The 27,387-nt window shown below is 47.6% G+C and overlaps 1 protein-coding gene across 3 annotated transcripts; it reads left to right on the top strand.

Annotated features, from left to right (window-relative positions):
- Positions 1 to 562: 562 nt before the first annotated feature.
- PRUNE1 (prune exopolyphosphatase 1) lies at positions 563 to 26,148 on the top strand. 3 transcript variants are annotated; one of them, XM_061606829.1, is made up of 9 exons: positions 563 to 657; positions 5,542 to 5,649; positions 6,499 to 6,603; positions 7,772 to 7,977; positions 8,661 to 8,845; positions 10,173 to 10,331; positions 11,165 to 11,259; positions 11,613 to 11,771; positions 23,758 to 26,148. In XM_061606829.1, exons 1-9 carry the CDS (start codon positions 619 to 621, stop codon positions 24,232 to 24,234), a joined length of 1,533 nt encoding a protein of 510 aa, XP_061462813.1. In that variant the 5' UTR covers positions 563 to 618; the 3' UTR covers positions 24,235 to 26,148. The 3 variants fall into 3 exon arrangements, with proteins under 3 accessions (XP_061462813.1, XP_061462817.1, XP_061462814.1); XM_061606833.1 differs by lacking the exon at positions 5,542 to 5,649 and having other exon boundaries at positions 565 to 657; XM_061606830.1 differs by lacking the exon at positions 563 to 657 and having other exon boundaries at positions 5,557 to 5,714.
- The last annotated feature ends 1,239 nt before the right edge of the window (positions 26,149 to 27,387 follow it).

Genomic DNA, 27,387 nt, shown 5'->3' with positions numbered 1-27,387 from the left:
CCTCTCCCTCTCCCTCGTTTCGTCACTTCCCCGGATGTCGTAGCCACTACGCCACGCGAACTGCGACGCACGCGGCCAGTGTCAACAGGCGGAGGCCTGAAGGTGGGCGGGGCCGGAAAGAGAAGCGCGTCTCCGCGCGTGCGCATCCGGCTGGGACTGATTCCTCGCCCTGCCAATCTCAACCTCCGTGCACGCAACGATGTGCCCCGCCTCCCCCTTAAAAAATAATCTCTTCAGGGGCTGCCGTGCGTCAGCGCCGCCAAGGCCGCTAGCTCGTTTGTTTCATCAGCGCCGCTCTAATAAAGCCATAAAAGGCCTGAGGAGAAGGCGGCGGTGACGACGACAATGCCCTACCGATGCTTCCCTGAGGGGAACTCGGTTGTGTCAATCAGACAGTTAAAACACAAGCACGACACCACTCCACACAAGCAGGCCCCGAAGGATCCCCGCCCTCGAGTGATTCTTGGCCTCCCTCAGCCTCCTGCTTCCCGGGGGGAGGACCGAAGGAGGAAGGAAGCAGGCAGGGGGGAGGATGTCACAATAATCCCTTCCCGTCCTCTCCTCCCCTCTCTCTGGCTCCCCCAGGCGGCCTCCTCCATCGCCCGCTTCGCGTCGGCCATGGAGAGCTTCCTGGGAGGCTGCAGGGCCACCCTTCAGGTATTCCCCGACGAGGACGGGGCGACAAGGCTGAGAGAGTTGGGGAGCGGAGCGGAGCCTCCATAGCCAGGGGCAGTATATCTCGCCTCGTAGGCGCGGCGGAAGGGGAGCTGAGGGAGGAGAGAATATGCAAATATACACACACATATATGAAGGAATTATATATATATATATATATATATGGACACACGTATTATTTATTACACACATTACTATTATTATTTATTAAATTTATATCCCACCCTTCCTCACAGAAGGGGCCCAAGGCAGCAATCATATGTGTATTTTATAAACGCACACTGACACATGAGGGGGGGGACTATACATTTAACATGCATGAGAGGAAATTGTATATAACTCCTATCTCTGTACATATTTGTGGGCATGGATAATAACTAGGGTTTAGTCAACTAAGGCCTACTCAGAGTAGACCTATTGAAATTAATGGATCTAAGTTAATTGTGTGTATTCAAAATAACAATATTTCTGCGTCCTTCACCAGCAGATGGGTGTGTGTGTGTCAGCAGCCTAAAATCCAGTATTAAAAGCAGTTAATTAACGTTTGCAAGCAGGGGAGTGTTCACAGGGTTTTCAAGTCAAGAAATCAGAAGAAGGCTAGGACTGGGGAGGGCAGCTATGAGACAACTAGAAAAGGTCCTCAAATGCAAAGATGTATCACTGAACACTAAAGTCAGGATAATTCAGACCATGGTATTATCAATCTCTATGTACGGATGTGAAAGTTGGGCAGTGAAAAAAGCGGATGAGAGAAAAATCAACTCATTTGAAATGTGGTGTTGGAGGAGAGCTTTGTGCATACCATGGACTGCGAAAAAGACCAATAATTGGGTGTTAGAACAAATTAAACCAGAACTATCATTAGAAGCAAAAATGATGAAACTGAGGTTATCCTACTTTGGACACATCATGAGAAGATATGATTCATTAGAAAATGCAATCATGCTGGGAAAAACAGAAGGGAGTAGAAAAAGAGGAGGATCTGATCCCCATGCACCAGCTTTTGGAAATGTGACCACCCGTTTCTAGGATTCTCCTCCAGGCTTCGCTTAGAGATGCCAAGTTTAGGAAGCAACGTACTAATTTATGGGAAGGCTTAAAAAAAGAGTTTGTTTTGTTTTTAAAAACTTTTTTAAAAACCCCCAGTGAGAAATAACTTGTTTTTCTGGAATGAACATAGGAACCTGCCTTTTACCGAGTCAGAGATTCTTCAGAGTGAAGAATGAGAGTGTTTCTGAGCATGTGCAAAGTATCTTTCCAACCCCATTGTATAACCACAGCTGGTCCCCGAGTATCTGGAACTGGGACGGCTGCTATGAGCTCATGTTTGGAGTCAAATCTGGGGCCGGCGGATGCTGTGTTTTCTCTTCACAATCACGGTTTTATTTGCAGTCGTGAAAATAATATATTTGTTTCTTTTGTGTTCGAAAAGCCATCTGTGCTGGGCACATTGTCAAACCACAGCATCTGTGTACTTACAATCTTCTCATCTATATATTTTGGCTTGCTTTTTCCATCTCCTTTATCCTTTCTTCTTCTTTTTTATGAATCATTGTGTCGTGATTGTTGAATGCAATACCAGCGTTGCCAATTAACAAAGCCCAGAGGCCGGCCACAGGGCAGGAAAAAACTGATCAAAATGCCTGGACCCCTAGCCTCAGAGACCCTGCTCAACTGTGTTTTTTTGGCTCTTAAATGGGTCCCCAAAACTCACTTGGGTTGATTTGTTCTGAGATGTTAGGTTGGTCGGATGATGAGGACATCCTTTAAACTGCAGCTGATTTCCTTTTAATGGTTTTAAGCTGGTTTTATAAGAGTGATGGTCTGGGCTGTGCATTGTTTTCCAACTGCTGTTACAGTTCCTGTAATTTTGGCGCAGAGAACATGCCACATGCCAGTAGTGGGCAGGTCCAGCAGCAAAAGTGGGCGGAGCAATGAATGCAAATCCTACCTTTGCGCAAGAGGCTGCTTTCTAGACACCCCCCCTCCTCCCTACCCCCCATCCAAGCAAGCAAGGGACATTATCAGAGTTCAAGGGCACATTTCAAGCCAGGCAAAAATACTCAAGGAGGATGCAAAGCAAGGTCAGTAGGGGGTGTGGCCAGGGAGAGCCCCGAGGGCCAGATAGAAAGGCGTGGAGAGCCGCATTCGGGCCCCAGGCCTGAAACTCTTCATCTGTCATGAACCATCCTGTATCATACTTTGGACACATAATGAGAAGTCATGATTCACTAGAAAAGACAACAATGCTGGGGAAAAACAGAAGAGAGTAGAAAAAGAGGAAGGCCAAACAAGAGATGGATTGGTTCCATCAAGGAAGCCCCAGACCTGAACTTACAAGATCTGAACAGGGTGGTTTATAACGGATGCTATCGGAGGTCGCTGATTCACAGGGTCGCCAAAAGTCGTCATTGACTTGAAGGCACATAACAACAAAGGAGGGGTTGCATCACTGGGACCACCCAAATGCTTTCTCAGGGTTCCACTGTTGGGACCAAACAATGAGACACGGGGTGAAGACAGTCGGTGGCTACCAATCACGCTGTCTGTACACAATTCCCTCCAGGATCAGAGGCAACTGAATGCCAGTTGCTTGGGTGGGTAGGACAAGAGAGGGCTATCGCTTGTGGGCGTCTTGGAGGGATCTGATTGGCCACTGTGGGAAACAATGCCGATGTGAATCGGCCTCTTGACCTAATCAAGCAGAGCTCTTCCAATGTTATGGTCCCAATTATCCTCGTGGGTGGGTCAGTGGTGGTTTAAGGACCCTCCAGTTATTTGAAATGGTGAATATTCCCAGCCAGGCTCCTCAACCAGAAATGGGCCTGTTTGGGGGACGGCTTTTAGAGAGGGGGTCATTTCCAGGACAAAATTAGTGCATTCAGGTCCCATCTGGTCTGCCTTTCTCTGCCCCCAATTCTGTATTATCTTGGCAAAGCTAGCATGATGGGAGGACATGTTTGCTGACCTACTACCATTGAGTTTGACCCCTCAGAAGCCAGTAGGGATGGAAGGATCTGGGTTCTATCAGCTTCTCATTTCCCCCCCATCTTAAATTCAATTTCTCCACGCTTCTGCAGCAATCTGCGTGGTTGTTTTTAATCCTCACAAAAATTCTTCAGCATTTCATGCGAGTTTCTCCTAACACACACATTTTTTGTCTGCCGTTTCAACTAACGTACACAGATTTGCAAGGAAGTTCTCTTATACAATGCATTTTTAAGGCTATTTTCACGAATTCTCACGATTTTCGTTGGCGAACTGCATTGCAAAATTCAAATAAGTGCGAATTTCAAAGGATGGCTGTGTTTCGGTTCTGCTATTGTTTTGGAAAGTGCAGACGATAATATTTGGATCTCTTCGGAAAAAGAGTGTTGTTCCTGTTAATGCTTTCCGACAGGCTTTGCAAGAACACCAATCTTTTTTATTTACAAACAGAGTTGTGGGCTCTTGTCTCACAACAAGCTCTGCTGGGCTGGCACTAAAGTAATCTCTTTTACAGGCAAAAAAACGGAGGTCGTGTGCAAGTGGCTTGCCAAAAGCCTCCATCCCTCCGAAGCCGGGGACTGGGGGAAAGACTCGGGACATGGGGGAGGTTTTGGTGGGGAGGTGGGCTGCAACAACTCTGGACTAATGTGCTTTGAGAGGGAGAACACAGCTTTCCTCTGGCTTCTGCTAAAAGGATATCTTTTTCTCTAGGGCCATTGAGTGGGTTTTAGTAGGAATGGATTAGGCCTATCGTTCTTTTCTTGTTTTTTTACTTCCTCTAATTTTAATTTCCCTTTTTGCCTTCCAGCCATCTGGGGCTGTTTTCTCTCTGTTCACCCTGGCAGCATCACACACTTTAGGCCTGCTTCTGGGGGAAAAAAATCAGTTTACCTTGTACTAGCTTATCTGCTGAGTACTTTAGCAAATGGGGCGTGACATTTTGCAGTAGCCAGGAAACCAAGGCCTGCCTTTTTTGTGTGTGCCTGTGTGGATGAGAGAAAGGGAGCGAGAAAGCTTTTAAGATCCCCCAAGTGGCTCGCAAAATGGATTTAAACTGGTAAAACTTCCCCCAATGCAGTTGCCGGCTTCTCAACAACGCCCACGCACCCACCTTGTGTGTGTTTGTGGCCGCCAAAAAGGTCGCCCTGCAATCGGATTCGATTCACACATTCAAAGAGGTGTGTGGTACAGGCCTCCATTATGGTACGGCCTCAGAAGAGAAAAAAAGGCATGCCAAAGGACTGCGACCAAGGGACGGAAGGCCTCAGTAGGCTTTTTGAACCCTGACTGAAGCCTTCCTTTCTGATTGTTCACCTTTCTGTGCGTCTCTCCCTGCCTTGACTTAGATTGTAAGCACTTCCTAGTGGACACCAGTTGTGGTGGTGGTATTCATTTATATTTATTTTAAGCTCCGCTCTTCAGCCAAAAAGTCTCCCGGGGGCACTAAGTGAGACAGTGCTGGTCTTCATGCTGGCAAACTAAAAGGCATGACACAAAAGGAAAAAAGAGGAGGAGGAGGAGGGATGAGGAAAACAAACAATCTTAGGCTCTAGGGCTTTGTAATATTTGCAAAGCACCATGTACTTTGGTGGACCTATATAAATAATAAAAGATGAATAACTATTACATGATTGGCAAAGGGCTTTGCATTTATAATAGCACCTCTGCCCTCCCGACAACTCTATGGGGGAGGTGAGTGTTATACACCCCCTTTACAGATGATTGGTGGGGCGGGGGCAGGAAGACGCTAAGAGAGAGAGAGAGATTGCACTGCTGAGTTTTCATGACTGAATGGGGGATTTGAACCCAGCCCTTGCAAATCAGAGACTGACCCTCATCCCAGCACACAGTGCTGAAAAGCTACAACTTTTGTTGTAGGTTATCAAGAGCATCCCGCTTTGCCCCAGAAATCATAGATGCTCCCATCCTCTGGAAACTGCATTCCTTCCGAGGAGTGGGCCTGTGGCCACACACGCCTCTCCGGGTGTAAGTATAGCATCAACTGGCAAATGATGGAGCCGGGCCTCTGGGTTCTGGACTTGATCCACAAGGTAGGGCTCCTCTGCTTTTGACAGTGAAACAGGAGGGAGAGCTCTAGCCGGTGCAATTTTCCCTAACACTGTTGTAGGAAAAGTTGCATTTGCGAGAATCCTTGTTTTTTTAAATTTAAACATTCATAACCCCTCGCTTTCCAGCTTTGTGCAAGCTCTGAAAGACACAGTGATCCTACTTCCTCACGATAAACGCAAAATAAATATTGGAAATATGGTATCCCATTGGAAAATCGTTAATCGCAGGACATGTCAGACAGAATGAAGTCAACAGCTCAGTAAACGCATTGGGGCATAAATTCAGCATGACAACGAAAGGACACAAATCCTACTGATCCATTCTGCAGCGAGCACTGAGTCAGACCATTCGTCCAGCCAGCTCAGTATTGTCCACACTGACTGGCAGCTGCTCTCCAGGGTTTCAGACCAGTCCTACCTGGAGATGCTGCTGTGGATTAAAGCCGGGCCCTTCTGGAGGCAAAATGGGTGCTCCACCAACGAGCTACGCCTCTTCCCCTCGAAAATAAAGTCAGACTCCAGCCCCCATTGGTTTTAAACAAATGGCTGGTTTTAAATACGAACATAGGAAGCTGCCTTATACAAAGTCAGGCCACTGGTCCATCTAGCTCAAGACTGCCCACACTGGCTGGCAGCAACTCTCCAGCATTTCAGGCAGGACCCTATCTGGAGATGCTAGGGACTGAACGTGGAACCTCCTCCATGCAAAGCACGTGCTTGGCCCTTCCCCAACCCTCTTCCTTGTTTGTTTTTTTTTACTTGGTAGGATCACGTCCGGAGCAACCGGGAGGTCCACGTGGTGCTGGGGAACGAGGCTTGCGACCTGGACTCCATGGTGTCCGCCTTGGCCCTCGCTTACTTCTTTGCAAAGGTTGGCCTTTCGCTTCTGCCCCTTTCGGCGTTACCCTCGTCCTGCTCTGCAACTCCCAAAACGTTCCCCTTTGCTCCCTTCCATGCCCGCTTCTGTGATTTTATGTTTGCCTGCAAAGTTGGCTTGCGGCTATCCTCGTGCGCCTGAACCGTGATGCTGTTGCTGCCACCCAGGGCTGGCTCTGGGCTCAGAGTTCTCTGCACTCGATTTTTTGGGCATGAACTGCACAAGAAAAGACTGCGCACTGTTTGCACAGTTTTGATGATGGGTGGACGGACGAAGAAAGATGTCGCCCCTCAACTGTCCAACGTTTGGTGATCTACGGCCATCTCTGACTCTGCAATTTTCACCAGGCCTTGCTCGTGCACTTTTGTGGTCTGCTTTATATCTTTCAGGCAGGGTTGGGGAACCTTTGGTCCTTCAGGTGCTGTTGGTCTACAGTGGTCCATCAGCTTGGACCGTTGGCCATGCTGACTGGGACTGATGGGATTTGTAGTTCAGCAACGTCTGGAGGGCCAAAGGTTCCCCACCCCTGCTTTAAGAGCTAGAAATTTGCAGTTTTTCCCTCCGAATGAATTTTTATTGTATATTCATAAACACAAACATAAAAAGAACAAAGCAGAAAAAAATAAAGGCCATTCCATGGTGTCACAACAATAGGGCTAACTCCTACTGTTTGTCCATGTACTAAAATAATTGTATCATGACATCCAGATTTCCGTCACTGAAACAGGTAAGGAGTTATACGTTTCAGTATCAACAGAATATGCAATAAATTCCCACCAGATTGCATAGAAGTGTTCTGGGTCTTCCGACCCATTAGATACTTGTAAATCATGGGCCAGTTTCTCTGAGATTGCTAAATCCCGCAAGTTTTCCTACTGCAAAGGCAAGTGAAGGTTCTGAGCTGTCCTCCATTGTTGTGCAACAGAAATCCTGTCCGCAGCTAACATCCACGTCAGCAACTGTTTAGATCGAAAGCTTGCTGAAAGTTGACTCAAAACAAAACAAAACAAGAGTTTAGGAATGTCGAATTCTGTGGTACTTTGGTGCTGCCTGCAATGCTTTGCTGATATCTCAGGAATACTCCCTCACCCAGCAACGCAAGCAATTTTCTTCCCATAACCCAGACCTGGGCTTTAATGCATCTCTTTGCTGCTTCCCACAGACTACTCCAGAGTCAAACGGGGTCTTCGTTCCAGTCCTTAACATCCCCCGCTCAGAATTCCCACTTCGCACAGAGAGTACCTTCCTCCTCAAGGAACAGCATGTCTCAGAGAGCTCCATCATCTTCCGGGACGAGATCAACCTTGCCACCTTGCATCAAGCAGGACTCCTTTCTCTGACGCTGGTTGACCACCATGTCCTGCCAAGGTAGGCCGAGGAAATCTGAAGGGTTTAAATGTGAGAGGAGAGTCAGGGGCTGCCAAACTTTTTAGGCTCATGGGCACATTGGCATTTTTGAGTGAGTGCTATGGATGTCACTCCCTTTGGTTGCTTCTTTCACCCCTCCTCTGGATCAACACTCCCTCCCCATGGATCAACATTCCCCTCAGATGCTCCCAGCAACCCTGCTCCTGAAAAAGATTGCCCACTCTTGACCTAAAATCTTGGGATGCTCCTTAACAGAGACAGAAGCTGCCAGTCACCTTGCACAGTCCCGGCTGGCAGCTCTGCAGATTCTCAGCAGAACCCTGATGTCTATTTGCTGGAGATGCCAGGTTTTCCCACCCCGTTTGAACTGGCCAGCTGACTGCACAAATATGATTTGAAGATAGGGTGCAGTTACAGCACATGGCCACTAGGGGAAGCATTTCTACAACCCTGGCTCTGACTCCTCCCTCAGCAAACCCTGGTGCATAGAAATGCTTCTCCCTACTGGTTGTTTGGTGTAACTGCAGGCATGCCCGTTAGAGCCCTGCCTTTGGTGCTAGAGCGAGCAATGTTTTCAGGACGGGATGTATGCACATGACTGTGAATGAGCAAAGCCAAAACGTCTTGCGGCATCTGCTCATATCACAGTGGCTATCGACTATGCTATGTTACCTTTTGTGCAGCGGGGATGCGGCGCTGGAGAAGGCAGTCGTTGAGGTGATAGATCACCGCCCCATGGAGCGGGAGAGGGGCCCTCCCTGCAGAGTCACGGCAGAGCTGGTGGGTTCGTGCGCCACGCTGGTGACGGAGAGGATCCTCCAGAGCCCAGCACAGGTTTTGGACAGACAGACGGCAGCTCTCTTGCACGGTGAGGGTAGCAGCTTGTGACGACTCAAAGGAAAGGGATGGCACTTTGTTTTTGAAAACACTGCTGAGAAATGCCAGATTGCCTTGTCAGCCTGCAGGGGCAGCTGCAAAGCAAGGGTGGGGAACTTGTGGTCCTCCAGAGCTGGGACAGGCAGCACAGCGCCCTCTAGAGATTCCATCTCCCAGCAGCCCCAGCCAGTGTGGCCAATGGTTAGCGATGATCTTTTGAGTCACTCCTTCAGGGTGTGACGTGGGTGAGGAAATGAGCATACAACTCTGGAAAGCCAGGTGAGATCGATTCAAAATGTGTATGATAGTTTTTTTTAAAAAATAATCAATTACAGCAATAGGCTGAAATCACTAATGCAGAGGGGAAGTTTCATAAGGTTGTATCCAGACTAGGGATGTGCGATGATTTTGATTCAGTTCACATTTCGAGCTGAATTTATCAAATCTGCACTCTCCAAAACCGTATGAGAACTGAAACATGGCTGTCCTTCAAAATTCATGCTTCCCCGAATTTTGCAATGCAGTTCGCCAACCAAACAATATTTACAAAGTGCATATATTAGGAGAAAGTGCGCATAAAAATGGATATATCGGTGAAAACATTCAAAAATGGCATTATATGATGAAAAACAGCTTGCAAAAATGTGTACATTAGTCAAAACTGCCTACAAAGACGTGTTTATTAGGAGAAATTCACACTAAAATGCTGGAGAATTTTCACGAAGACTTTAAAAAAATTGCAAATTGCTGCAGAAATGTGCAAAGGATTGGAAAAATGAGAGAACCAAAACAGACAGATCATTTTATCCCTAGTTCAGGGTAGCACTAAATGATTCTTCCTGTTAGTGCAAGGAACTTTCTCTCCTCTCCCCCCCCCGTGCACCCCCTAAATCTGTTCTGGGAGTTCCTCCAACGTTCCCGAGCAGATTTGGAGAGGGCGCAGGGCACGTGATTGGGAGGGGGGATTTCCATCATGCAAGGGTAAATCCTCGCGTTAACGGAAGTGCATAACTCTCAGAAGTTAGGAGATTTCGGAATCCCACTGAAAACTTTTCAGCTGGACTGATTGAAACAGCAAACCTGGGAGCTGAGCAGAACTTTTCTTAAGGGAGGAACCCTTTGCAACCTGGGCGCTCGCTCGGAGATCAGCAGAATTTGGTCCAGCAAAAGGTATCCTCTGAACAGCCACGAATCTTCTAACACTCTGTCTTTGGGATTGCAAAGGCAACCTTGATTTCAAACCTGCCAATGTAAAGATCCTTTTTGGATCGGACTGTTCGGCATTGCCTTACCACTCCGGCTCTTCATTGGTTCTGCAGGCACGATAGTGTTGGACTGCGTCAACATGGCTCCCGAAGCAGGCAAAGTGACTCCGAAGGACATCTATTATGCTTCCCTTTTGGAATCGAGGTTCCCTGATCTGCCCCTGAGAAGCGTCATATTTGAAGCCCTACAAAACGCCAAGTTTGACGTCTCAGGTACCCGTGTGAGAGGCCCAGTGCATGCACGGCGAGCTTCAAACTCAACAGGGATATTGCGGTGCTGGGAATAGTTCAGAAAGGGGCATCCAAAATGATCCTAGGGGCTGGAGCAACTTCCTGATGAGGAGAGGTTAACAACATTTGGGGCTTTTTAGTTTAGAAAAAAGGCAAGGAAGAGAGGACACGATGGAGATTTGTAAAATTATGGATGGCATGAAAAAAGTGGAGAGAGACAAGGTTTCCCCCCTCTCTCAGTACTAGAACTTGAGATCATCCAAAGCTGAAGATTCAGGACAGACAAAAGAAAGGACTTCTTCACATAGCACTTAGTGAAACTATGGAGTTTGCTCTTTCAAGAGGGAGTGATGGCCACCAGGTGGCTTTAAAAGAGGATTAGAAAAAATCATGGAGGAGGGTAAGGCTATCACTGGCGACTAGCCACGATGGCTGTCCTCTGCTTCCGCTGTTGGAGGCAAGACGCCTCTGGATACCGGTTGCCGGGGGTGGCAAGTGGGGAGAGTTGCTGTTGTGCTCAGGGCCTGCTTGCCGGCTTCCCGTTGGGGCATCTGGTTGACCACCGTGAGGACAGGACGCTGGACTAGATGAGCTTTTGGCCTGAGCCCTGCAGCCAGGCTACATCCCCATCGAAGGCAGCATACCTCTGAATACCAGTTGCTAGGCACTGTGAGTGGGACAGTCGCTCTTGCGCTCCAGGCCTGCTTGTGGGCCTCCCGCTGTGGCATCTGGTGAGAACAGGACACTGGACAAGATGCCCCCCCCTTTGGCCTGATGCAGCAGCAACCTTAACGTTCTTCTGTCTTGTGTCCCAGGCCTCACCACAGCCCAGATGCTGCGCAAGGACCTGAAGGCCCTCTCCGGCAAAGAAGCCACCATCGCCCTCAGTGCCATATACATGGATCTACAGGTGCGTGCGGATTCTCTTGAGCCTGCTGATACCTCCTATTGGGCACAGGTGGTGCCATTTTGGCTCCGTAATGAACGGCACTCACACCTGAACACTGGAAGGAGAGGGAATGATAGGTATACAGGCACTGCACTGTAGGGCACGGGTGGGGAATCTTTTTGGTTCTGCGGGCCAGATCGTAGCCTCACGGGCCAAATTTGACAGGTGGGCAGGACACTGTTGTCACTGTTCAGGCCTAAATGGATAGAATCAAACATTTCGATCTGGTTCTAATTCAGTGGTTGCCTGTTTTGTTTGTGCACACTTGTGTTGTCTCCTCTTAGCATTTCTCATGCCCGCCTCTCTCCACTCAGGCCTTTTTGCATCGCCCTGGTTTGGAAGACGAACTGTGCGCCTTCTGCCAACAGAGGAGCTACGATGCGCTGCTGGCCATGACCATCTCCTTCAACGAACGCAATGAGCCATTCAGACAGGTTGCCCTGTACAGCCAGAATGCGGCGCTCCAGGCTGCGGTGAGTTTGATTGGCAGCGTGTCGTGATGAGAGAAAGAATTGTGGGCATTACCCTAGAAGTCATGACAGGCTGCTGTGACGGCTGCTTTGTTGATTTCCGAGAGATTGCGCTTGGGTGCATTAGTGTTTGATATATATAGCAGCAGAGCACAGAAACAAATTGTCTGCTCAGACCAGGGACTGCAAGAATACTCAGGTCCTGCTTGCAGGCTTCCCTTGGGCATTTCGGTGGCCACTGTGTGAACAGGATGCCAGACTAGATGGGCCACTGGCCTGATCTAGCACGGCTCTGCTTATGCTTTTATGTTAATAAAGAAAGTTAAGGTTTATGACTCCTGGGAAATAAAGCCATTCTGAGAACAGACGTACTTGTGGCTACTATGGAGTCACACACCGACACTAACTAAGATGAAAGAGGAAGGAAGTAAAGCCTGAGGAAAAACAATCTGCATATCAATAAGTAGCTACTAAAGAAGGAGTCAGCAAGCGGAAGTATAAGGTTGCCTTTCTGTCTATTGCCCCATCCCTCCACTGGTTCAGGTTACTTGTTACAAGTGTTGGTGAACCCCTAAAAGTCTTCTTTAGAGATAGCATCCCCTTTTCTCCTCAGTAAGGTGGTCACCTTTATTTCTAGAGGGGCTCCTGTGCCTTTTAACTAGGGATACAAAGAGGCAGTGATTTTCGTGCCATCCCGTTTGTTGCCATCAGCGCTGTTTCCGTTCTGCTGCTGTTCGACTTCCGCTGCAACCTATGGTATCCTTGCTATATGCTACAGCCAAAATGAATGTAATTAATTATGCAATTAATTACGTAATGAACTTCAGTGCATTTCAGTGGAAGGGAAATGTCAAAACAAGGCAGAAAATAATGTGATTATTTCTGTTCCCGAAGAGAAAAAAATGATAGCACACACCACTCATATTAACGTGCATGCTCTTTATTTCGGGCAAGCATGACAATGATGGCAATTTCCACTTCTATTTCTGTTTTCGATGGAATTTTCTGACATCCCTACTTTTAGCAATATTTGGGACAAATTTTTAGGGAGATATGTGGGGAGGTCTGCCCCTGAGACTGTCATCCAGCCTTTGCCAGCCAGAACATCAGAACGAGGTTGCTATGTAGACAGGATAGAGGTGTAACTGCAAAGACTACACGTGACGGGCTGTACTGAACTACTGCTTGTGTTACTCAAAGTTTGGGAGGGGCTTGTGGTGTGGGGAGAAGGGGCATGCTGCAAGGGGCTCTGGTTTGGAAGCTTCCACATGGTAGCCAGGGCCTGCTCAGGAGGTAACTGGGCTTTTCAAACCTTCGTTTGCTGCTGTGTAATGCCAGGTCTGTGGTGCAGAAAACATCTTGCATCCATGATATGATCTTGGATGAATCCGCAGACCTGGCATGTATAACGGAGACCTGGCTGGATGACGCCTCGGCACCTATTCTAGAGGCGATGTGCCCGCCAGGTTTCCGTTATGCACATCAGCCGAGGGAAGGAAGGCGGGGAGGGGGAGTGGCTGTCATCTATCGGGAGTCCTTGGTCTTTGCCAGGTCTCCTCTCCATGGGACCAAGTTTGTTGACTGCATGTACTGGAGGTTGGGCCCGAAGGGCAGTTTAGGGATCCTGCTTGTGTACCGCCCGCCTCGCTGCACGGCAGAATCCCTGGCCGAGGTGCTAGCGGTGATCTCGGGAGTGCGCATGATGTCCCCAGAACTGTTGGTGATGGGTGACTTCAATGTGCACGCCGAGACCACTCTCAATGGAGCCCCTCGGGATTTCCTGGAAACCATGACTTCCTGGGAACTGCACCTTAGTAATGCTGAGCCCACCCATGTAGCCGGTCATGCTCTCGACCTTGTATTTGTCCTGGGAGAGGAGAAAAGTGCTCTGAAGTTGGGGGCTATTACTTTTACCCCTGTGTCATGGTCAGACCACTATTTGGTAAACGTAGACTTCTCGATGCCGCACACCCTCTGCAAAGGCACAGGACCTATTAAAATGGTCCGCCCCAGGCGCCTGATGGATCCAGAAGGATTCCTGACTGCGCTGGGGGATTTGGAACTTGCTGAAGGTCATTCAGTCGATACCCTGGTGATGGAGTGGAACTCAAAGATCACCGGGACTTTAGACCGAGTGGCCCCGAAACGTCCTCTCCCCCTGAATAGATCCCAGACAGCACCATGGTACACACCACGGTTGCGTGTTCTGAGGCAGGAGGTGAGACGACTAGAACGCCGATGGCGTAAGTCCCGCTCCGAAGATGCTCGGACACAAGTTAGAGCAGCAGTAGCTGCCTATCATGTGGCAATAAAGGCAACAAAGAAAGATTACTTTGCTGCCTCTATTGCATCAGCAGAGTGCTGTCCCAGGAGGTTATTCCAAGTGGTCCGAAGCCTGGTCGGTCCAGTTGCTCAGGAACCCTTGGAATATTCGAAGGCCTCCTGTGACAATTTAGCAAAACACTTTGCCGATAAAATCGAACATCGGAGAAGCTCGATTTCGCGTACCGTGAATGCAGATAGTGGACCAGAGTTGACCAGTCATAATGTGATCCAATGGGATCGGTTTTGGCCTCTTTCTTCTGAGGATGTGGACAAGGTGTTGTCAACTGTGAAACCTACCACCTGTTTCCTTGATCCATGCCCATCATGGCTCGTGATGAGCTGTAAAGAGAGATTGGGCGAAGGGATCAAGGCGGTGGTAAATGCATCCTTGAATGAGGGTGTATTGCCATTAGCCCTCAAGGAGGCAATTATAAAGCCCATCTTGAAAAAGCCCTCCTTGGATCCCCAAGATCTAAACAACTTTCGCCCAATTTCAAATTTACCACTCTTGGGCAAGGTCATTGAGCGAGTGGTGGCCAATCAGCTGTCAACGCACTTGGATGAAATGGATTATTTAGATCCATACCAATTGGGTTTCAGGACTGGACATGGAACTGAAACAGCCTTGGTCGCTCTGGTGGATGATATGAGGAGGGCATTAGATAGGGGAGAATTCACCTTTCTGGTCCTCGATCTCTCAGCGGCTTTTGATACCGTCGACCACGGTATCTTGCTGGATCGTCTGGAGGGATTGGGAATAGGAGGTACAGTATTAAACTGGTTCCGTTCCTTTCTCTCCGATAGACACCAGCAGGTGGCATTGGGAGATGAGGTTTCAGACCCTTGGCCCCTCAAATGTGGTGTGCCACAGGGCTCTATCCTCTCTCCCATGCTATTTAACATTTATGTAAAACTGCTGGGAGCTATCATCAGGAGGTTTGGGCTGCAGTGCCACCAATATGCGGATGACACTCAGCTCTACCTCTCATTCAAGTCCTCACCAGAGTTGGCTGTGGAGACCATGTCCAAGTGTCTGGAATCCGTGAGTGGATGGATGGGAAGAAACAGGCTAAAGCTGAATCCTGATAAAACGGAAGTACTGCTCGTGGGAGACAAAGGAGGGTTGGGAAATATTGACCTGGTGTTTAATGGGGTAAAACTGCCCCTGAAGGACCAGGTCCGCAGCCTTGGGGTGATCCTTGACTCCGGGCTGTCCATGGAGGCCCAGGTTTCATCGGTGTGCCGGGCAGCTTGGGGTCAATTGTGTCTCATCCGAAGGCTGCAACCCTATCTTCCTATCCATCAGCTCCCACTCGTAGTGCATGCTCTGGTCACCTCTCGTTTAGACTACTGCAATGCGCTCTACGTGGGGTTACCCTTGAAAACAGTCCGGAAATTACAACTGGTACAAAACACGGCGACTCGTTTACTTACGAATAGCCGCCGTTATGATCATATTACCCCAGTGTTATACAATCTTCACTGGCTTCCAGTTATTTTCCGGGCTCAATTCAAGGTGTTGGTATTAACCTTTAAATCCCTACACGGTTTCGGCCCAGTATACCTGAAGGAGCGCCTCCACCGTCATAAAGTGTGCCGCCCTACAAGATCGGCCACTCAGGGCCTTCTCTCGGTTCCGCCGACTAAAGTGGCTAGGTTGGTGAGGACTCGAGAGAGGGCTTTTTCTGTGGCGGCCCCCACGATCTGGAACTCCCTCCCAATGGATCTTCGTCATGCCCCTTCCCTAGATATATTTCGCCGGGGCCTGAAAACTTGGCTGTTCCATCAGGCCTTTACGACCTTTGAGACTTCCAAGGTGAACTAGTCCTAGAACTGTAAAAACAATCTACTAAATACTGTAATTTTTGTATTATACTGTACTGGCTATATTGTTTGTTGCTTATTGTATTTTATCATGTTTTATTGTACGCCGCCTAGAGTGGCCATCGGCTAGACAGGCGGCCTATAAATTAAAGTATTATTATTATTATTATTTTTAAGGAATATGTTTGGAAAGACACATGCGTTTGCGATGTTTTTACAGTACATAAAATTACTTTTTAAAAGTTGCTTAGCACATGTCAAATAAACACGCAAAACCAACTGATTTAGGCCAGAGCTGACGAACCAGCAGCGCAAGAGCCCCTTGCGGCCCTCGGCCTAGTTTTAGAACTCCGGCCACTTTACAAACTCTGCCCATTTTGTCGCTGGCCCCACCTGCTACCAACGTATGGCCCCCAACACATTATCCCCCTGGGGAAACCAGCCCTCGATCGTAGCTTAGTGGTGGAGCCTCTGCTCTGCACGCAGAAGGTCCCAGGTTCAGTTTCTGACAGCGTCTCCAGGAGGGGCTGGGAGAGACGCCTGCCTGAAACCCCGGAGAGACCCTGCCAGTCAGTGTGGACAGTATTGAGCCAGATGGGCCACTGGATCTGACTCAGGATAAGGCAGCTTTCTACGTTCCTATGAAAAACAGCCCCTCTCCCCCGATTCGAGCTGTTGGAAAACTCCCCCCTTGCCACATTTCCGCAAAAACGGCTTCTCCGCTCCTGGCCTCGGAGGCCACCTTGCCGGTTCAGGATTTGAACTTGGGACTCGCAAGCTCTCGAGCCACTCATAACCGTTCGCCGCTCATTTTGAGTTAGCCCTGTGTGCTCTTCCTGTACAACAACAAGCCTTTTATCCTCTTTCAACAAGCCTTTTAAGTTGAGACCTCTCCCAGTCTGCATCTGTGTTGGAACTGCTTTTTCATATGCTCTTAAACTTGCTTTTTAAAAAGGTTTTTAATCTTAGAAGATGTTTTGATAGCTTTTTTTTAAGTAACTTTTTTGAAGATGTTTTGTTTTAATGTGTTTTAAAGGGTTTTTTTTATGATGTTGTAATGTTTTTAGTGCTTTTGTTTGCCGCCCTGGGCTCCTACTGTGGGGAAGGGTGGGATATAAATCAAATAACAACAACAACAACAATAATAATAAACAAGGCTCAGGGCTTTCTCTTTGTTGACAGCCCCCCTCCTTCTTTCTCTCTCCAGTAGACCTTGCGCTGCATCCTGTGTCCCCCCCAATTTCCCAGATCTTCCCAGCTGCCATAGCTAAGGCTGCGGTGGTGGGGGGGATAGCCATTCTGTGCTCAGGGGCAGCCTTTCCTCTCCACATAGCCATCTATGCGTCTGGAGAGAGAATCTTGCTTGGCTGGTTCCCCAAGCGAGGAGGGGCGGGCACGCAGGCGTGTGGATCCCCCTCCTCCCCCTCAAGCAACCGTCACTCATTAACCACTTGGCCAAAGGTCTCTGGGATCACCAGCTGGCTGAGCGAGGGGGGGGGCAGAGCAGCCTAGGGAGGAGTCGTGCAGTGGAGAGTGCAGTCATGTTCAGTGCGATCGAACGGCAGCGTCTCTGGCTGAGGCGAGGTAAGTGGCATCTCTGGGACAGTAGTGTGGGAGGGGTCTTTCTTGCACCATACCCTACCCCTCTCCCCATCTTTAAAGGGGAGTCTCTACACGCCCTGTCAGCCGGGTTCTTTGCCTTTGCACAGGCTGACGCTAGGCAAGGGGATCTTCACCGAGTCCATTTTTTCCTCCCTTTCAGGCTTTAGCTAATCTGTTCCTCTGGCATGAATCAAACACACCTCCGTTTTTAAATATCACACACACACACATACAGACACACACACAGCAGTCGTAAACACATTTGCACAGCAGCAAAATGTCACTTGCCTCCATGTGTGGGCTTAGGGGAGACATGCGTGGCCTTGCAGCTACGTATTTTTCTCTCTCCCATATTTATTATTATCATAGTTGTTGTTGTTCTGGTTCTTGTTGTTTTGTATTATTATTGCTGTTGTTTTGTATTGTTGTTGTTTTAATTGAGTGGATGCCCACAAAACTGTGACCTGTATTTCAAACAGAAAGATCTGGCAGCGTGATAGGGGTCTAGGCGGATCTCCCTCCTGTATTAGTATGATTTTAAAACAGGTCAAGCTTCCAGTCCTTAGCATTTTCAGGGGGCTTGTTATTTAAAAATGTGTGTTGGCGGTTTCTGCTGAAGCTGTCTAGATGCAGCACGTGTGGAGGCTCAGAGCGATCTTTCCTGGAAGGTTTTGGAGGGGCTACTCAGCGTGAAAAATGGAGGGGAGAGAACAGCCCTTACTCAGCTCACACGCACACACACACTTCAGCCTGTTCCCATTTCATCCTGTTTCCTTTTTACCTTCGTCCATCTCAATATGATCTTCCTATTTGACTTTCCAAACAGAAGTAGTTTACCTGTTGTTATACATGCTTGTAAGCCTTTGGGAGTAAGTGTGGGGGAGGAGGATATAAATTTAATGAATAAATAAACCGCTGTCTGAAGCTTGTGTTGGAAAAGCAATCGACTAATTTCATAAAATAAGGATTACATGGCTGCTGGTGGCTCCATGTCACCGGGACAGTGGGATCTGCTCCGGGTTTTAGTCTGCACCAGCACCTTGGACAGCTCCTTGACTGTTCAGACTAAAACCCAGAGGGGATCCCACTGCCCCACTGGCATGGGGCCACCAGCCGCCTCTGTAAGGAACAACAAAAGATGAACACTGGGTTTTCTACATTTTCACAGACGTCAAAAGACTGGAACAACTAATTTAATAGCCTCTCTCATGCCCCTAAAATTTCATACCTGCTGTACCAAAATCATTCTTTGCTTTCATTTTAGTTATAATTATTCTCTATTGTTTCTGTTGCTTTTTAAAAAATATATATTATTAATAGGCTGTATTCAACTCAGTTATATTCAGGGTAGACCCACTGAAATAATTGGAGCTAGGTTGGTCATGTCCATTAATTTCAATGGATCTACTCTGAATTTGGATGCAGTCTATTATTGTTGTTATTATTATAACATTGTTTTAAATTATTGATTTTTTTTAATTATTAAAGTGCAGGAACCATTTGGGGGAGATGTTTGGATTGGGCGGAGTTCCTTGAATGTTCTGACTGAAACCCGGAGCGAATTCTACTTCCCCACTGACATGGAACCACTGGCCTCCACTAATTCCTTATTTATTATGTTGCTGCTGAGAGAGTTTCTGCTGCACATTTTCCAGTTGTTTGTTTGTTTGCTTGTTTTAATTTTGCCAAATGCTTTAGGGCCAATTGCCTGCTCAAAGAAACCTTAGCTAATTGATTGTATCAGTTCTAGTCAAGCCCTTGGTTAATTAAATCTGCATGTGAGTAATCGTGATCATTTGGGAGGGGAAAGCATAATCCTTTTTTTCGAGGAGTGGTTAAGAGAGTCTGTTACAGCACCTCTGGCCCCAGTTATAGAAGAAAAAGAATTGTGAATAGCAAGCTCAAATGGCAATGAAATGCAAAGCCTACGTAGCCTGTTCACTTAAAGGAAAATATATGCAAAATTGCAACTGGTGATAACACTATCATCCTAAGCAGTAGGAAAAGAAACCATTGTCTTGATTCATGCCCAAACAGATGGAATCAAATTTCTTTTAAGCTCCAGTTCCGCAGTTCCCACGCTGGAACCTCCCTCTAAAGTCCTTCTTTTCCAAAGAAGGGCAACTTTGAGATCATATATAAAATATTCCTGCCAACTGAGGATAACAGTTCATGCACTGGAAATGTATGCTACGATAAACATGTAGGTCTTTAAGCTGCCACAAGTGTCTTTTGTTTTACTTTGATGATTTATTTATTATTATTTGATTTATATCCCACTCTTCCTCCTAGCAGGAGCCCAGGGCGGCAACAAAAGCACTAAAACCACTTTAAAACATCACAAAAACAGACATTAAAATACATTATAACAAAACAACTTTAAAAACACTTTTTTAAAGCTTTGAAGATTTTTTTTTAAAAAAAAGATTAAAAAACATACTGTTTTTTTAAAAAAAGGTTTAAAAGTATATTAAGAAGCAATTCCAACACAGCAGCAGACTGGGATAAGGTCTCACCTTAAAAGGCTTGTTGAAAGAGGAAGGTCTTCAGTAGGCGCCGAGAAGATAACAGAGATTTACACATCTGTCGTACTATCATCTTATAAGACGGATTTCTCTTTGGGGTGTCTGCAGAAGAGCAGGAGTGACACCTCTTCTGACAAGGCACTTTCCGGGGACCGCATGCTAGTGGTGGGCAGGCCCAGAGGCAAAAGTGGGCGGAGCAATTCATAAACATGTAGCTGTTGTACAGTAGGCTAAGTTTCTACGCACATCCACACACATCACTAACGTCCATTCAGGCAAGCATCTTGATGAACTGTGTATTGTTTGAGATTTATTGTTCGGTTTATGTTTTATAATGTGATGTATGGTTTTCTTTTATTTTTGTCTAGGTATTTTTATAATTGTTATATTTTGTTTTTGAAGATATGTATATTGCTTGCGATTTATTGTTCAGTTATGTTTATTTAAAATGTGATAGATCTGTTCTCTTTTATTATCAGTTGTACCAAATGCGATGGTATATTGCTTTTATGTTGTAAACCGCCCAGAGAGCTTCGGCTATGGGGCGGTATAAAAGTGTAATTAATAATAATAATAATTATTATTATTATCAGGATCCAAGGACACATTCTAGCCAGATACTTGGGATGTAAAGCAGGGCCAGTGAGGGGTGTGGCCTGAGGGAAGTGCTGAGGGCCAGACAGAGAGATCTGGAGGGCCGCATTCGACCTCCGGGCCTGCAGTTCCTCACCTCAGTGTGGTAAAACCATTTAACAATCCCCAACCAGGCTCCTTCCGTATGTTTCGGACCGCAGCTCCCATCAGCCCCAGCCGTCACATGGCCCTGCTTGCTGAGGCTGATGGGAGTTGTAGTCCAAAACCTCCCAGGGGGCACCAGTTTGGGGAAGGCTGATTTACTGTGACGAGCGAACTGGACCAGCGTGATAGACCACTCAGGTGTTTTTTGTAATTTCAAGAAACATTTTAGGGATACAGTGCTTGGAAAGAAAAAAAGAAAGCCCGAATATTTGTTCTGTCACTGACACTTGGGTATCTTTTGTTGTCGTTCGTTTGCATCCCGCTTTGCAAAATGTATTTATTAGGAGGTGGGATGAGTTAATGAAAGAACCGACGAGTGGGAATCCAGTTTGCCAGCCAGCTAATCCTGAGAGCCTCCACTGTTTGTGGGGCAGCTGTACAGATCGCCTCTTTTCTCTCTGGACCTCCTCGCTGAATACAAATGAGGGCATTTCTTTGGGCTTATTTTTAGCCAAACAGGAAGCCCCTTTGGCTTCCACCTCTGGCAAAGGAAAGAGCTCCTAGGCTGGGCCAGCTGCAGTTTTGGGGGTGCTTTGCTGCCACTGACCGAGCGGGTTTTGTCACGGCCATAACCATTGTGATTGGAGTGCGCTGATTCTCACTTCCCTGTTCCTTGAGGTAGCCTGGTATATCTCACCCCAGGGGGTGGAGTGGAGACTGGCAGTGTGGTCCCTTGCTTGCATTTTGTAGGGCCCAGGAAAGGGGGATTTCTTGGGGGGGGACCACAGCAATTTAGAACCAGGGAGGCCTGAGAGGTGGGTTAGAATTCAGGGGAGGGCACTTTAAATGTGCTGTCATGAAGGCAGGGGGGGTGTAAATCTGACCCCTGGGAGCCTGACCCAGCCTTCAAACATCCCCCCCCCACAAGACCCCACCAATTTTGGCAGTGGCAATGACAACAAACATTAAAAGTAGTGCTGGTATGAGCAGTTTTTAAGCCTCTTTGCCCAGCATAGGAGCCTTGGGGGGAATGCAAATTGCCCTCCCCTCCCCAGTCATCAGACTGATCACTTGATGAGTGGACAGGGAGAAATAACTTCCCTGGCTCAGCTGATCTGTAAAGATCATCTCTGTGTGTGTGTGTGTGTGTGTGTGTGTGTGTGTGTGTGTGTGAGAGAGAGAGAGAGAGAGAGAGAATGCGGCCCCCAGAGGCTTGGCTAAAGGTGAAAGCGGCCCTCAGGCCAGAAAAGATTAGCTGCCCCTGCATTAAGTTAAGAAAAACCAGTTTGGGCCATTTGAAATTGAACCTTGTTGTCCTGGAGAATCAGATTAGGGCCTCCGCTGTGTGTATGATTTTATTATTATTGTTATTTTTTGGTCCATTTATAACTCACCCTCCTTGTGAGCTCCAGCCTTTTATGGCAAAGATAAATCTGGCGTCCAAAGGAATTCCCTCTCTCCCCGGGTGTCGGGGCTGGTGGCACACTCTGTTTTTAAAGCAGCCTGGGCCGGTGTTTTCTGGTTTTCCCCGAGCTCCAAAAGGCCATTGACGAGGGCCCACGAGTGCTGGAGTGAGTCACCGTTCGGGGGCTGCTGTCCTCAGCTGACTTCCGTGTTTCTAAAAGGGGCTAAAAAGAGAAACGGTTGAGGCAGTCCTGGAAACTGCCACGCCCGTGGTGAGAAAGGGAGCCCAGCTAAGAACATCTTCTCATCTCTGGCGCGACCCTTCCTCTCCCCCGTCTTGGGAGCAGCTGCGTCGATCAGGTGGGTGTGTGGGTGGCCTCAGGGGGGGCAGGGAGCAAGAGGATAGACCTTTCTGCCTCTTGATGGGTGCCATGAGGCAGGGTTTGGCTAGCAATGTTGGTGGTTGTGTACCAAGGAAGTATCTGCAGATATTGTATCATTTTTATAGGGAGGAAAGAACCAAGTTTCATTTGTCACCTGATTGCTGTTTCCTGGAAGATCTTTAGAGTGGTTTGTGGCAGGGATAAGGAAACAACAGCCCTTCAGATGTTGCTGGACTCCAACTCCCATCATCATCCCTGACTGTTGGCCATGCTGGCAGGGGCTGATGGCCAACAACATCTGGAGGGCCACAGGCTCTCTCCCTGCTTATCACCTCTGAAATGCATTTGATATGGGATCCCTGATTGGTTGGGACATCAGTGGTGGGGAACCAAACAACTCCAGTAGCCAGCTTGGTCAGGGATGATGATGGGAATTAGAATCCAACAACGTTTGGAGGGCCACGGGCTCCCCATCCCTGCTTTACATCTCAGTCAACGCATTTAATATGGGATCCCTGACTGTTCGTGACATGGGTCGAGGACAGGGATGGGGAATCTGTGGCCCTCCAGATGATGTTGAACGCCAGCATGGCCTTTGGTCAGGGAGTCCAGCAACACTAGGAGAGCCACTAGTTTCCCATCTCTGGTATGTGGCTTTCCTGGTCACAAGAAGAGCCTGGCTGCTGGATCAGGCCAAAAGGGGCCCATCTAGTCTAGCATCCTTTTCTCACAGTGGCCAGCCAGATACCTCTTCAGAAGCCCACAAGCAGAAACTGCATGCAGCAGGAGTGCTGTCTCCACCTGCGATTCCCAGGAACTGGCCACGGATCCATGATTTCACATAAATGAATCAGCTGCAAAGTTTTTATTCTGAGCTCTAAGAAATAAATAAATCTGCAAGCAACTTTTGCAAAATACTTAAGGTGTAATGGGTTTTCATTCTGGCTGGACCTTCTCTAAATTTCTGATTTTTTCTCCTCTAATTCTCTAAATTGTTAACAGTAAAAAAAAAAGTACCGCTAGCAGGCTTGTATTTTCTTGAATCTATTAGTAAACTAATAACAATAATAATATAGTAAAGACAGTGGAGGAAAAACAACAGGGGCCTTTGAGTGATGAGTCTTTCACTTTCTTGAAATTCCCCTCATGCATAACACCCTTGGATATTTGTGTTTTCGTTTCCCATAGGTGTGCCAAGCCTTGGAAGGTTCTAGAAACCCGACCTTGGGGTTGTCTCTGCTTGAGAGCCCGTACCCTACCATCTGCGCCTACAGCCAGGGCAACACCACCGCCTCACGCAAGAAGGTCCTTCCTGTCATCACAGACTTCCTAAGGGAGTGGGGCCAAAGCGATCCCACCGGTGTCGACATGCAACCGGAGGCCACAGACCTGTGCCGCAAGACGAGATCAGAGCCCAAAGGTACCGAAACCTGCAACCAAGAATGGGGCGGGTCCAGAAAGGAACCCGCAAAGCCTCACCACTTGGGGGAGGACCTGGCTGCGGATGACGACACCCTCCTGCCTCCCACCCCGATGAACAGCCTCGTGGACGAGTGTCCCCTCGACCGGGGTCTCCCCAAACTGTCAGCAGAGGCCGTCTTTGAAAAGTTCAACCGCATTGCGGCGGCTCGTTCCGCTGAGGAGGACAGCCCTGAAAAGAAGTGACACTGAGCACGGACTGGACTCCTCTGGATTCAGGGAGCGCAGGGGCGTGATTCGTGTGTGTGTGTGTGCACGGGTGAATGGAGGAATAGGAATACCCACTTGTTCCGGGGAAATCAAACACATGGTATGTTGCTCTACAGCGGTACATGACAATGTTGCAGCTCAGAAATGAAAGGCAGGTAGGAATATTTCGTGCTTGGGAATTGCTAAACAAAGCGTTTCTCCAGCTAGATGAGAGAGCTCTTGAGCATGTCATAACTTGGCAATGTAGGCCCAGCGGCCCTTCAGGTGTAGGCCATGCCTACTCTGGATTCATTGGAGGCTCCAAATCCCTGACTATTTATAGGTCCACAAAGGCTAGAGACATAGAAGCGCAGTGAGCAGGTTGAAGGAACCAGGGTGTGCGCGAGGGTATGATTTAAGTAAATAGAGAGATGAGGCTTTAAAGGGAGGCTTCTTCCAAGATCGTTAAAGGTCACAGAGCAGGAGATGGACTGCTTTGATCCACAGAGCCTAACCCTTGGTGAAACGGGATAAGGGCTTACACAGGAGGACCTTCCGGTGGGCTGTGGGCCAGTGATGATTATGCTGGAGACAGGCAGCAGTTTTAAGAGGACTGTGAGTGATTTGAGAGAGGCATCACTTTCTGTGGCACATGCTCACATCTTTGGTCCTACTGTCGTCTCCGATCAAACATGTCAGGCAGGCTTTTTTGGGGGGAGGGGGTGGAATTCCAACAAAAAAGCCAAACCCTTCTAGACCTGTTTGACCTGATCAGAGGCGAAAGTAAAATGAGAGTGTCCACAACTGTCTTTAAGTCCCAAGGCTCAGGTGTGGAGATTATCTAGCTCACTGTTCTTCAACCTTGGGTCCCCAGATTTGTTGGACTACAACTCCCATCAACCCCAGTCAGTTTAGCAGTGGCCAAGGATGATGGGAATTGTAGTCTAACAGAGTGCAAGCTTGCGAGTTCTGCAGAATTGTTCCTCAGGATAGATCAGGTGTGGGGATCCTTCGGCCCTCCCAGATATTGCTGAACAACAACTCCTCTCAGACCCACCAAGCATGGCCAATGGCCAAGGATGATGGGGGTTGTAGTTCAGCAACCTCTGGAGGGCCAAAGGTTCCCCACACCTGATCTATCCTGAGGAACAATTCTGCCGAACTCGCAAGCTTGCACACTGTGATGTGACGTTTTTATCGGCCTCAATACGGATTTGGGAACGGTAAAGTCCAGCTTCTTGAGCACCAGACCTGTGTTATGCTCATTCCCACACGTGCACAGAGACTCTCTTGTGAACGCAGCCTATTTCTACGCCACAGATTCCACCCGTTTCATAGAGGCTCCTTCCTTACTATCCGGAGGAATGCTGGGAATTGTAGTTCCGGGGTGGGCGAGTGGGTTGCTGAACCTCAGTAAGTGTGTGGTGCTTCCAGTGGGGTGGGAAGAGTTCCCTCTTCATGCATATTGAGAATGATGGAATCCCAGGATTTTCACCGCCTCAGAGCAGCGTAATACATTTGTCAGAACTGTGATTTTGTGCGCACGCAAAGATGTTTCCCAAAGTCTGTTGGAACAATGCAGTTCTGGGGGCAGAGCTTCTCCATCTGGTGTCTTTCACAATTCGGGTCCATCTCTCTCTCTCTCTCTCTCTCTCTCTCTCTGTGTGTGTGTGTGTGTGTGTGTGTGCGCGCACGTGTGCAGTTTTTTAAAAGGGTTATTCTCTAGGGAAGGGAATAAAACGGATGTTGCTGACTGTCACCCTCTTGGAGTGCAAGCTTTTGGTTTCGGAACGATTCAGTGTGGGTCACATCACGTTAACTTTGGCTGCTGTTGTATGCCCTTAGCATGGAATGTGGAACAGATTTAATACAATTTCTAATGAATTATAATAAACCAACATTTAAATACTATTTTACTGAGAGTATTTTCAGTACGCAGTTTTTCATTTTTACGGCAGTTCATGTCACTAGTTTCCTTCCCAGAAGACCCAGAGGTCTTCTGGCACAACGTGTCAGCCATAAAAATATACATTTCACAACTGGAACTGTGGACCGTCTCTTTAATGAAAAGAGGCTTTAACATTCGGCAGTGCGGCTGCTCCACAACCTGACACAAGAGGGCAGAATTGGGTGCAGAATGTGAGAGTATGAACCGACGTCAGGACAAGATGGGGCCATCTAGTTTTAGTCCAGGATCCTGACGCCCAACCTGGTCAGCCAGTCACTTCTAGGAAGTCCGCAAACACGACACAAAGGCAAACGGCACCCCTCCTTGGGTACATCCCCATTGTCTCATACACAGAGATAGACTCCCTCTACATCTGGATGCTCCATTCCTGACTATCATGGCCAATAACATCAGAAGAGCCCTACTGGATCTGACCATTGCTCCATCTAGCCCTGGGCCCTGTCTCCAAGGGTGGACAGTCTCTTGGAAGCCCATAGGCAGGGCTGCAAAACGAAGGCAATAGCTTTGTAGCACTATCATACTGTCTACAGTAGGCAGTGCCTCCCCAGGCTTCTACAGGGGACATTCCCAGCCCTACTTGGAGGCAATGAGGGAGATCATATTAACAGGGTGGTTTTACAATTGATTTTGCAAAATAAGGAATCCCCTTTACCTTAATTTAGGCCCTAAGAGACAGCACAGGATTGAAACACTTACTGTGTACATTTCAATATGTTTGAAGTCTTGTAGGTATTTAGGAGTGCAAATTTCAAATAATAATAATAACAATAAACAAATAAATAATTGTTTAATTTAAATTATAATGGATGGTGTTCAATGCTAGTCCCCCTCAGAGTAGACCCATTAAATTTAATAGATATGACTAGTAGGCTCATTAATTTCCATGGGTCTGAGTAGGATTTAATTGGATACCTCTCAATGTTGGTACTATATATTAGGCAGAATTTCTGCCATACAGAGAATGGTTTAGATCTGTTAATCCTATTTAGAGTAAGCCCATTAAAATAAATTAACATGGCTAACTTAGGCCCATTAATTTCAGTGGGCTTACTCTCAGTTAAGGATGGAAATTCAGTCAGTTTGCATGTAAAGCATAATTTATCAAATTTGTGATTTCCGAAACAATAACAGAACCGAAACACAGCCATCCTTCAACATTTGCAGTTATCTGAATTTTGCAA

Source organism: Rhineura floridana, chromosome 22 (genome assembly GCF_030035675.1).
Source record: "Rhineura floridana isolate rRhiFlo1 chromosome 22, rRhiFlo1.hap2, whole genome shotgun sequence".
Lineage (NCBI taxonomy): Eukaryota > Metazoa > Chordata > Lepidosauria > Squamata > Rhineuridae > Rhineura > Rhineura floridana.
Note: the sequence above shows the minus strand (reverse complement) of the source record. Positions and strands in the feature narration are given on the sequence as shown.

Excerpts from the sequence above, each read along its gene's own strand:
- PRUNE1 (XM_061606829.1), top strand. The coding sequence starts at position 619 with ATGGAGAGCTTCCTGGGAGGCTGCAGGGCCACCCTTCAG. Across the intron at positions 658-5,541 it reads GCTGCAGGGCCACCCTTCAG|GTTATCAAGAGCATCCCGCT; the intron begins GTATTCCCCGAC and ends CTTTTGTTGTAG. Across the intron at positions 6,604-7,771 it reads TCGCTTACTTCTTTGCAAAG|ACTACTCCAGAGTCAAACGG; the intron begins GTTGGCCTTTCG and ends TGCTTCCCACAG.